The 12,313-nt window shown below is 40.1% G+C and overlaps 1 protein-coding gene across 6 annotated transcripts in view; it reads left to right on the top strand.

Moving 5' to 3' along the window:
* LOC133468724 (dihydropyrimidinase-related protein 5-like) overlaps positions 1 to 12,313 on the top strand; it is a 65,542-nt gene that overhangs the window by 444 nt on the left and 52,785 nt on the right. For 5 of the 6 annotated variants that reach the window (XM_061754964.1, XM_061754960.1, XM_061754961.1 and 2 more), the window contains exons 2-4: positions 2,226 to 2,308; positions 3,633 to 3,797; positions 9,513 to 9,620. In XM_061754964.1, the coding sequence (XP_061610948.1) occupies positions 3,729 to 3,797; positions 9,513 to 9,620 (177 nt within the window). In that variant the 5' untranslated portion in view covers positions 2,226 to 2,308; positions 3,633 to 3,728. The remainder of the gene's footprint in view (positions 1 to 2,225; positions 2,309 to 3,632; positions 3,798 to 9,512; positions 9,621 to 12,313) is intronic. The other variant, XM_061754962.1, reaches the window with a different exon arrangement.

Below are 12,313 nucleotides of genomic sequence, written 5' to 3'. Positions count from 1 at the left end.
CGAACCGTCGACTCCTCCGCGGCGGGCGGGCGGGCGGGCGAGCACACGGGGACGCGCCTCCGGGGTGAACGGGTGCATTCTGTCCAAGTGTGCGTGCGTGCGTGTGTGTTTGTGAGTGTTTTACCTGACCTAGCAAATCTTATCGTCGCTACACACACAAGCCCGTGTTTGTGACCGTCTTCGGGATTTTTTTCTTGTTTTTTTCCTCTCTTTTTTGACAATTCACCCGCTGAAGGCCGCGCGAGGTCGCTCCTAATATTAATTGTCATAAAATGGATTATGTCATGTTAGCATAAGGACTCAACTGCATTTCCGGCATGCGCTTGTAAAATAAAAGTTTCTTTACGCAGTGAGTAAACGCAAATTAATCTAACCTGTATTTCTCTGTAAAATGCCAGAAAGCCGTTTGGTTATTTGTGTGCATCATCAATGAGCTTTCGTTTATTCTTGTCTCAAGCATGTCCTTGAATTGATAGTGGTCCTCGAGCTCGAGACATTCTTTTACATTAACATCTCTGAACATATTAGTATTATTTATGTTTACGACCTATAGATCATCAAAAGCATCCAGTTGCAGAAATAACACACACAAAAAAGATTACAGTGGCCTTAAATAAAAATACTGCTGTGCTTTTATTATAAAGAAAATTATTTCTTTCACTAGCTGCTTCTTCCTACTTTGACTTATCAATGAGGCCCCCCACCTCCACCTCCCACCCTCTGGCAACAATTTCTTCTTCCACCAGTTCAGGCTTGTGCTTGGACCTTTGACAGGAGTCTAATTTAAAAACCTGCTGGCAAGCCGTCTGGAACAATTTCTGTTACATACGATTTCTATAGGTGTATGAGGTATGTGTGTATGTGCGTGTGTGACTGAGAACTGCATCCAACACGCTTGGAAGAAGTTGGCCTGAAGATTACGCTGTGAGACCCCTGGGGTGTGTGATGGTTTTTGTACACCCTTTTCTGCAAAGTTTCCACCCTTGGTTTTCCACTGGCCTGCTGCCTGACATCTTTACAGTGGCTGACGTAAGGCCACAGTGCTGTGAGGAGTGACATACTCCACAATACAGCAATACTGTAGGAATGTCACACATAAACCGCAGGATTTATAAATCAATGCAGGGATTTTTCTTCCTCACATTAAAAGCCTGACATTGATAGATCCTATATCACACTCCTGACTTGCAGTGTTACACAAACTGTACAGATATTAGAAATGACGTGATGTTGGCATGACGTCAACAGATTTATAAGCCCACCAAAATGGCAGCGCTGTATGTAGTGGTTAGCATGTCTGTATCGCAGCCGAGAGGTCCCGGGTTCAAATCGGTTTAGGTCCTCCTGTGTGGAGTTTAGATGGTCTTTCATGCTTCTTTGGGGGTTCTCCAGATACTCTGGCTTCCTCCCACATTCCAAAAACATGCATGCCAAGTTAATTATAGACTTGTGAAATCAATGTGAATGATTATTTGTCTGTATGTGTCCTGCGATTGGCTGGCGACCTTTCCAGGGTGTATCTCTGGCCCAAAGTCAGCAACCCTAACGATGTACTGTATAGAAAATGCATGGAGGTACAGCTAAATGCAGAGCAAATTAGGCTATGTTCCAGCATCTACAAATGTGCTAATAAGGGAATTGTGTTTTGTGGTTGTTCACCCCGGTCACTGATGGTGTAGTGGTACACTCGCCTGACTTTTGTGCGGGCAGCGTGGGTTCAGTTCCCACTCAGTGATGGTGTGAATGTGAGTGGGAATGGTTGTCCATGTCTATATGTGCCCTGCGACTGACTGCCGACCAGTTCAGGGTGTAGTCCGCCTTTCGCCTGAAGTCAGCTGGGATAGGCTCCAGCGCCCCGTGACCCTAACCAGGATAAGCGGTGTTGAAAATGGATGAAATGGGTTGTTCACTCGTCTGACTTGGGTGCAGGCAGTGTGTGTCCAGTTCCTACTCTGTGACGGTGTGAATGTGAGTGTGAATGGTTACCTATTTCTCTAAGTGCCCTGCGACTGACTGGCAACCATGCCATTGTGTAGTTTGGTTTTCATCCAAAGTCAGCCGCAACCCTGAACAAGATATCCATTACAGATACATTTGTGTTTTGTGAACATACACTCCTATTGCAGTTGTTGACTGCTCTTTAAATGGGCTTACTGACGTGATGAGTGGAAAGTTAAACATTAACAGTCTCTAACAAATGATCATGCGCTATGTGGTTATCGTAGATCCAGCTGACCCCCCCTAATGAGGACAAGTGCTATAGACAATGGATGGATGGAAATGGGAGTTTGCAGAGGCACCAGCTCAGGTGAGATAAAGTTCAAGCAAATTATTGTATGCTTGAGAAGACGCAAGCCTAGATTCCAAAAACAGTTACACTACACTTTTTCATGGCCAATTGTTGCTAGGCAGAATTGATGGAATATCGAAATGTGCCCCAGAGCCCAATGTAAAAATTGGCAGTCTCCACTCATGCCCGATTACGGGACATACTTGCAATTTAAACACTGCTCTGTATTAAATAGAAAAGATTTTTTTTTAGTGCATTGCTGTTACTGAGGCTGGTGTGATACGCGTCTTGATACACTGCCGGTGATACATTTAAGTGATGTATAAAGCCACTCGTAATGTGACTCTGCTCACCCCAATTAAGAAGTGATACAAACACTGGACTTTCTGCAGTTCTTGGACTTTGTTTTACCTGTAGCTATGCCGACACCATGTCACTTGTGCTTTGCTTTGACTCAAAACTTGTCAAAGTTTCACTTTTGTGTACTTAGTGCTTGTCCTTGATCGTGTCCTGACATAGTTTATAGTCCACATCATTGCTTTGTGGCCAGCAGAAGCATAATGAGTTCCGCGGTATTCCCTTTTTGCTCCAATGTAGCAAACACTTAGCATCAATAACCGCCCCTGTAAATTTGTCTTGTTACGTACTGTTGATTTTGAATATAATCTTTGCGCAAATGCTAATGATGAATGAAAGTTAATAATAAAGTAGTGATGAAAAGATTATTTTAGATTTGCAACATCGGAAACTGATAAAATGGTCGCTAATTATGTTTGTATTCAATCATTCATTCAGTCAGCCACTTGTATTCCTTGTGATTACCTGTCTACATGGTTAATAGTTGTCTTGCATTTAATAGCAGAAGACACACCACAGCAGCAGGTCTGCAGCTGGTACAAATGTCAAGTTTAAATGAGGTGACTTAGATGTTGCACTTGGCTAATGTTAATTCCTTTGAATGAAACACCATTTTTAGAGGTTGAGGGAAGTATTTGGAAATGATTAAAAGAGGACACAATTGTGACTATAGTGCACACTACTGATGTAACTGCCTCTTGATGGAAGAATAGAAGAAAGAAAGAAGCTGTTTTGGCTGATATAAATGACACTCATATAGGCACATCAGTCATAATCTGCTGAAATTTTATTATTTTTGAAGGCACCTGGATGTGAGTGAACCTGTTCACAGGTGTAACATGAAATATTTTTTGCTCTGTTGCATGTGCCTGACCATCATGCATTGCAGCAACACCTGCTTTGAACTCTCTGTGCTATTTTTTATCATTGCAAACTTCCTGTTTTATTCACTTGTGTGTTTTGCATGTTTTCTCTCTGCTTTTAGGAGAGGGGGAGGACTGAGTGACTAAGTGACCGGCTGCTTCTGAGGGACTTGGATTTTCTGCATTTTTAGTTTTGACTTTATAAAGTTGCTTTTGTCATGCCGTCCAACAGTCCTGCAGTCACCGAACTGCCCCAGACACCAGAAAACAAAACTTCCAACGATGTGGTAAGAAAAATGTATCGTTTATTGTTATTCTATCTGTCTCTACAAGTGCTTGAATTATTAAAAGGAGACATATGATTTTTTTATGCACAAATTAAAACACTTCCTAGTAGTCTTAATAAAGTCTGTGACATGCTTTGTCAAAATACCCAAAATTATATAATACTTTCCACTCTCTTTTTTGTCCTTGCTGAAATCTGATTGTTTTGAAGGGGTGGTCCTATCTCATGCAAATAAAGCACTTCTCACTGTGTCCCCTTTCTACTGGGGGGTCTGCCAACACAGAGTACAGTCTTTCAACCAGGGGTGGAGCTAGGGGGTTGCGACGAGGCGAACGGCTACTTGCACTCCAGCAGCCAAAAGAAAAGTGAGAGCCCGTAAAACTTTGTGTTTTCAGTCAGAGAGGCAGTACTTCATCACTCGTTGTTGCCGATCCATGTATTGGTGCATGAAGCAGACGTAACAGCAACCAAACACAACATCACAATTCTGTAAAATTCAGAACGACTTGCTGACAGACAAAGAAATCAGAAATAACAAGCTCACAAAATATTTACTTGCTTGTCTCATTTCACCCTTGACATTGCAGAAACCTATTTGTGTCCAAGCAAATGAAAAGTACATTTTCCATAATTTGTCCCCTTCAATATTTTGGATATAACTGCTCAGTATTGCAACATTCAGCAGTTCTATTTGTCACTACTCCGAATTTTCATAAGTGACACAACACTGCTATAAAAATGCTGATAAAAATGAATAAATAAATGAATGAAATGAATAAATGATGATGACCAAAAATGTCGAGTGTGACAAAAGAGCATGACAGTGGAACCTGCAAGGTGGGACTTAGAATTTGAAAAGAGCTGTTCCCATCAGAAAATAGAAACAATCCTTTCCAGGGTCAAACTATCGTCATCATAAAATCCTTATTGACTATACAGGCTAGTAACATTCATTTTAACATTGTTAACAGTTGTACAAATCTAATAGAAGTTAACTACTGTTAAATACAACTTTAAAACAACGATTGCTGATACTGACAAAGGCTTCAAAGATGTGGCTCTTGCATACCATGCACTTTTTAGCATTTTTAATTGTTACACACGTTTAAAAAGAAGCTTAACCCTTCTAATAGTAAAAAATTAAAACAACTAAACATTCTACCTTGTGGTGATGTTGAAGATTTTGTGCACTGATATGAAATGGGAGAGACAATGTTCAAGTTTTGGGTGTAAATTCTTCTTCTCGCCACTATTTTTACAAAATAGCCACAAGACAAAGAAAAACCCAAACACACATGCAGAGTTCATTCAGTCTTTGATGCTTACTAAACTGACCTCCATCCATCCATTTTCTGAGCCGCTTCTCCTCACTAGGGTCGCGGGCGTGCTGGAGCCTATCCCAGCTGTCATCGGGCAGGAGGCGGGGTACACCCTGAACTGGTTGCCAGCCAATCGCAGGGCACATAGAAACAAACAACCATTCGTACTCACAGTCATGCCTACGGGCAATTTTAGAGTCTCCAATTCATGCATGTTTTTGGGATGTGGGAGGAAACCAGAGTGCCCGGAGAAAACCCACGCAGGTACGGGGAGAACATGCAAACTCCACACAGGCGGGGACGGGGATTGAACCCCGCACCTCAGAACTGTGAGGCTGACGCTCTAACCAGTCAGCCACCGTGCCGCCTAAACTGACCTGTCGAGCAATATACAGAATTGTTGTACGTTGCTAATACTGTATACTGTCTATGATAAGAACTTGAAAACTTGTGAATATTACTCCGTGGCGGACTAATATACGGCCTGAGGTTCCGCCTGTGCGCGCGAAGTCACAGGAGTTGATGAGACCAGAAAAAAACTTCCGCCGCTTCTGCTGTTAATAAGTCACGGTACTTTTACTCCGTTACAAGGATCTAAATGTCGCTTGCTACTATTATTTATCAATTATTGCTTACTTATCAACTATTTTGTGCGCGAGACTACGACTTCGACTTCCGCATCGGGCGCTGTTTGCGTCATCCAATCCAAGCGCTAGTGACGTTTAAGCCAAGGTCACCAATCAAACGACGCAAGAAAGTCACATGACCTCACACAACGTCTTCCATTGGGCTTCCCAGACATAGGTATTCACACTAGATAAGCCTACCCTGCTGTTTTTCGTGCGTACGTGGCAGCCGTGTTGGGGACGGTTGTCGTTACCATGAAGGCCACGGTGCGCTACTCATGTTTACGTTTAGACGAACAAAAACAACAGCTTGCATGTATTGTAGTATTTGTCTGGCACTGTCTGCCCAAATGTGGATATTTCACCTCACTTATAACTTGAGAAAACACCTTGCAGTAAATTGCAGATGATTTTTTTGTAGTTTTGACTGTGCATATACACACACTGCAACATCAGAATTTGTAAATTCACATTTTATTTTGTAATTATTATTTTTTAATTGATGTTCTGGTCTTTTGTATTTTCACGTTGAGGTAACCGGGTCGTGGCCCTGGTTGTGGTCCCAAGTGGAACCGCAAAGCACACGTAACATCGGCGACAAGAGCTGATCCGCTAGTACATTTCGTATTAATTAGGAAACGTGGCTACAATTATCTAATTAGTTTACTGATGTTAATGTTAAATGTATTACGCGACGGAGCGCTGTTAAGGATTATGTCATAACACAAAATGAACAAACTTCAAATTTAGAAATGGCCAATAAAAACAGAAAAATATTGTACTTAATATTTTCCTGGAGGATGCATTTGGGATTAGCCTTTGAAGTTGGTAATAGTGAAAAATGAAATGAAACGACAATGATTTTAGTCAATTCTTTTCCAGAATGAGTGCTTAAAGAGGAGGATGCTCTTCATGTGACACAGCTTGAAGGAGGCATCAGGTGCAGGTGGAGATGGGCCTGGCTCAAGTTGGAGGCCAGAACAAAAAAGCAAATAAATGAGGCAAATTTAATTTTAATCTTAAATGTGTACATTGAGCGGTGTAAATAAGTTTTTCTGCGTGAATAATTATTTTTCTTTTTTTGCCTTATTGAACTCTTTGGAGTCTTCCAGATAACTTAATTTATGTCAAAATAAAATAAAATATCTGCGGGGGCTCAGGGGATCCCCCCAGACTTCCCCTAAAATGTTTATTTTTTGTCACCTTTTTCATCCCTTTGGTGTTTGCTTGTCTGAATATTCATCATTGATTGTGCAATCAATGTTGACTTGTCAGAGAGACTTCCTGTCACAGCTTACCCATCCAACGTAACGACTAGTTTTAGATTAGTTTTACCAATCAGACAGAGCCAGCCAGTCACATGCACTGTGCTGTGTGCATTCAAAAGGAGCAGGAAGAAAATCAATCTGCAATGTATGCATAGCACTGAAAATAAAGATGTAAGTTGGAAAATCTCACATTGTTTTTGAGAAATAGAAACCGATGTCAGCATTGTTGATAAATGCAGTTATATCCACCTGCGGAAGTTTAATATAATGGTATTATATGTATTTGTATACACTGCAATTAACAAGCTCTGCCTGGTTAGCCTACTGTGCTGCTTCACTTGTGTGAATAAATAGTTAATTTAGGACAATTTATTTTGGCTGATTTTGCCCAAGTTTATCTTATTTCATTAGAAAAATATTGATTTAGTTATAGTGTTGTTTTGGGGCAGTATCTAAATTTGCACATCCCTTTTTCATATTTTACTCTCGTAACATTCATGCGCTGATTAAAAAATTAATTAATCAGAAGTTTCTCACCAGTTACTCAGTACTTGAAGAGTTTTTTTCACTGAATACTTATGCTTATGTCCCTCATTATTTCTGAGGACTACTTTTTACTTTTACCTGAGTCATATTTCTACTGTAAATTAACTGTACCGTTACTTGAGTCTAATTTTTGGCTACTCTACCAGTAACCAGTGATAATATAATATACCAGTAATCCATACACTTGTATGTATAAATTAAAGCCTTCCCCGCTATCTTTGGGTAACTAACTATATAATGTATTTTATATTCACAGTAGTTTGTCTGCATACTTAAGATAAGTCTTGATTAATTATTCACATAATGTCTAATAATTGTTGTTTCTTTTTTTCTTTCTCAATTAAACACACTCATGAATAGAAGCATAGTACAGAAATAATCCGGGAGGGCAGAGAGAGAGAGCCGAATACAGTGCTAGAAAGGAAAATGGAGAGAACGAGTTAGGTGTGCATGTGGAAAGAGAAAGAAAGAGGACAGGCTGTCTGATGCTGATGGGATCCTCCTCTTCCTGCCTGGCTTGCGGTCTGGTTGCTTAGCAACTGCAGCAGCCTGAAATAACCTGCCATGAGTCAGAAATAGACCAAAGATATAGGAACAGATTGCCCAGTCTGTGTGTTTGTGCGCTTTGGCACTTGCTAACATTGACATGGTTGAGTGGGCTTCTCAATATGTAGGTTTAACAACTCAACTGTTTCCCTCGCTCTTGTCAGGCTTCCAATATTCCGTCAACTTGAGAGACGGGACACTGGCATATGGACAGCCAACCAGACAGACATGCCAGCACTAGCTGTTTGCTCTACTGAATGATCATTCAGGAAGTGACACCAGAGCCTTTTAGTCAGCACGGCAGTCCTGTCGGAGACAGTTGCTAAGCAGTTTCTGCACCTTGGCAACCACTCTACTGTCACTGCAACACAGGGGCCAGTAGTGGAAGTAGGGAAAGGGAGCAAGACATTATTAGAAAACACTGGCATGAAAGCAGCCAGCACATAATCTGATAACACTCAGCATGTTTACTGGCCACAAAAGTTACATTTTTAGCATTAGTCTGATTGATACCAGGATTCTTGAGTTCATGTCAACACCATAGTCTAACTGAAATTACCATAAATAAAATTTCTAAAACGTCAGACCAACACACCGAGATTATTTGATTGGAAATCAAATTTATCTTGCATCTGTATGGTCAGACCGGTCTGAAATTAGGTCAGATTTATGTGCATGCTCTAGTTTTTGCTGCAGGATGTTCCCAAGAACCAAATACCATCAAATGCACAAAATACAAAAAACAGAGCGGGTAACATTGTGGCAAAGGCTTCATATTATGGCGCCCATTTTGGATTTTGGACAGATCATTGGACAGACTTCATGCAGCAGCTGAAAGAACTATATGCATTATGTTAATATAAAGTATGGCAGAAAAACAAAGAATAATGACTGGTTTAGAATCTTTTTACAAATTCAGATTGCACTCAGCAGTAAACAACTATTGAACATAGGACGTGGCTAGAAATAATCAAGCATATTTAGTCAAATTACATTTGTTTTTTAGTTTAAAAAGGTATGATGAACATATCAGCATTCTGTGTACAAAAATGTATGTTTCTGTTGATTCAAAAGTAGCAGGGCAAAACAGTGGCAGGAGATGAGCAGGAACGGAAGAATTGTTTTATCTACGTACACAAAATTCAGTTAACAGAGACAAATAAGGTTGACGCATGTCATGATGAGTACACACAACAATGCTTCAACAAGGTTTTAGCAGAAAGTGGAAAAATAAATCATGAAACACACCACTAGACACAACTGGTAGAGCACAAGCGCAGGTAAGAAATTCAATGACGGACACAGTAGGAGCAAATTATCATAGAGAAGGGGAAAAAAAATTCAAACAACAGAATACTTGCAACGCAGCTATTTACTGTAGTGTTTAACATGACCTATTTATATTGGCCAGCGTGAAGATGGAGCAGACCAGGACAGTCCAGAGGAGGCGACTCTGGAAAGCCCTCCAAACAAGCGTCGAGTGGGCCGTCCAAGCAGGAAACGCAAACAGTTTCTTCCTGTGAGTACAATCTGCTTTCATCAGCCTTGTACCAATCTCTTGGCCTATAAAATAGATGTTACTCCTGAATAACCTCTTTGACCCTGTTCTAATGCTTTACTAAGGCCTGCAGTGTCCCCTCTTGTTGACACTACTGTATCTCATGTCTCATACAGCTGATAAAGGTCGCTTCACGGCACATTAGCACATGTCACTGGTTGACAAACTTAGGTAGTCATTCTTTGGCATGGGACCTGTTGAAACTTGTAATTAGCATGGATGTATTTCCTGCATTCCTGGCATTGCTGAACATAAACTATAACACTCAATATGTTTGGAAGAGCAGAAACAACTGTTGCTTTACTCTTCTCTTTGATTGTGTGTGATGGTCCCATTGCAACTTCTGCTGATTGCCCTCTACTTGTATAGCATACTGTAGTAGCGAAATAAAATATTTTCACCGCAACCTATCTTGTAGCTTTGTATGCTACATTAGTTTTGACACAAGAGGAGCATGGTCCCTTTCATTGTGTGACAGTAAAGGAGCGAGGTTGAGTTAAAAGCTGATCTGAGCAGTGAGTCAAGTTTGGTGCCGTGCTTCTAAGTAGAGCATGCACCTGTCATCTACCGTGTTTGCTCTACACTGTGAATATTACATTTTGCGCCGAAAGAACTGTGTGAAGTGAAACATGCTAACCCTGAAGTTTGTATCAAGCATTCCCAGTGTACTCCATCTACAAGCAAAACTATATTTGACTAAAGCATCAACACAGTATTACTGTTTTATAGACCACAACAGCTGACACCTTTTGCCCATGTAATATTTTATTTAACTGCTGCTATTAGTTTCACCCTTTTCTGTTTTTGTTTCACTCTCGTACAGAACCTTATCATCTTCTGTAGTATAAAGTCAAAGTCCAAGCGTAAGCCCCCCACATTGCATTCCTTCAATAATTGCATCTTCAGACTCATGTTATGTCAAGGTTTACAATGTGTCTTTTTATTCCCTGTGTATCTCGTCAGTCTCTCCTCGAGTTATTTCAAAAAGAAAATATCCTCCAATAGTGGCCTCCTCTCTAATAGACACCACAATTAATAGCTGACTGCAAGGGGAAATGTCATCTGTAAAGTTGAAGTTTACAGTGATGTTTGTTTACAGTGATTGATGAGCAAATGCTAGCAAACATTTCAATATTGAGCAAAATAGTTAGGGATTGGGAAAAAAACTAAACAACAATTTGATGTCTCCAGACAATATCATGATATTATAGTGAAAAGTGTTACAGTAAAAATGCATTTGTACAAACAATGGCCTCCCCTGCTAATAATTAAATGCCTGGTGCTCTTTGCAGTTGACTAAATAAATGTCCACTGCCATTGTATGAGGTACACAGTAATTTATGTACTGCTTATGATAAAATTTGTTGAAATATACTCTTGTAGTGTACCACAGTTAATGTGGAAAAAAGCATGACTTTTTCCCATTTCCTTCTACCATACATTTCATAGAATACAGTCTGTTGTGTGTGCGTGCGTGCGTGTCTGTGTGTGCGTGCGTGCGTGCGTGTGCGTGCGTGTGCATGTGTGTGTGTGTGTGTCATTTACTGGTTGAAGTGTATTAGATCAACACAGCTGCTCAACACAGTCACGGTCAAAAGGAAAGATTGAGCCAACCTGTCAGTATGTCTACTTTACGTGAATGCACCAAGCGCATTCATGTGTAAAGGGGAGCAGGTCCGATCATGTTTTGCTGTCTAACCAAGTGGGCAGGATTAGGGTGGGTTTGTTTTTCACAAACAATGTTGCAGTTTACTACACTGTAGTTGTAACAGAAATGTAGGTGTCTGTGCTGTTTTCTGTCCTATCATGTCTTTCTATGGCTTACTGTATATGTCCAATAGAAATAATGCATTTGTCTTATCGCAACACACACACACACACACATTCACACATATATATATATATATATATATATATATATATATATATATATATATATATATATATATATATATATATATATATACTGTATATACTGAACATACAATATGTATGTTACACAAGTACGAGGGTTGTTGATGAGTAGGTCCTCGTCAGGGTTTTCATTTCTTCAGTCACTGCTGTTCCTTGCTTTTAATTCCATAGGGTAAAGGACAGCTTCCTTCTCACTCTTACAAGTGCCACATGTGGAACATGTGGTGTTTTTATGCACATGTGCTCCATTCGAGGCCTGTGCTTTAGACAGTAAGAGTCCCCGAACACTCTGGTTTGATTTGTATGGAGACGTCATAGACAGTATTACACAAGATGACGTGAATTAGGTTTTACTGTCAAGTTTGTTTGGAAATGCTGCTTTCAACTAGTCATCTTTCTGATGATGATGTGTTGAGAGAACTGTCCCTACTAAGAGTACGATTACATCAAATTTGTATTTGTATGATTTATACATGTTCAATTATATCAAAAGTAGGTCAAGTGATTTATTGTTGGCTTTTTGAAAACATTCATCCACATACAGTGTATTGCTTCCCTCTCACAAGACTAATACTGTAAATAATGCTTCACAACATGCACTGTGTCACCGTGATTTCTCTGTTTTGTAGTTGTAGTTTGTTTAGTAATCACCTTTGAAAGTGGTTTAGAACACACACACACATTTGACACATATGTATGTTTTAGTTTTTTTAAATCAGGGGCTGCCAGATTAGCTGTCA

The sequence above is a fragment of the Phyllopteryx taeniolatus genome, chromosome 18, assembly GCF_024500385.1.
Source record: "Phyllopteryx taeniolatus isolate TA_2022b chromosome 18, UOR_Ptae_1.2, whole genome shotgun sequence".
Taxonomy (NCBI): domain Eukaryota; kingdom Metazoa; phylum Chordata; class Actinopteri; order Syngnathiformes; family Syngnathidae; genus Phyllopteryx; species Phyllopteryx taeniolatus.
Note: the sequence above shows the minus strand (reverse complement) of the source record. Positions and strands in the feature narration are given on the sequence as shown.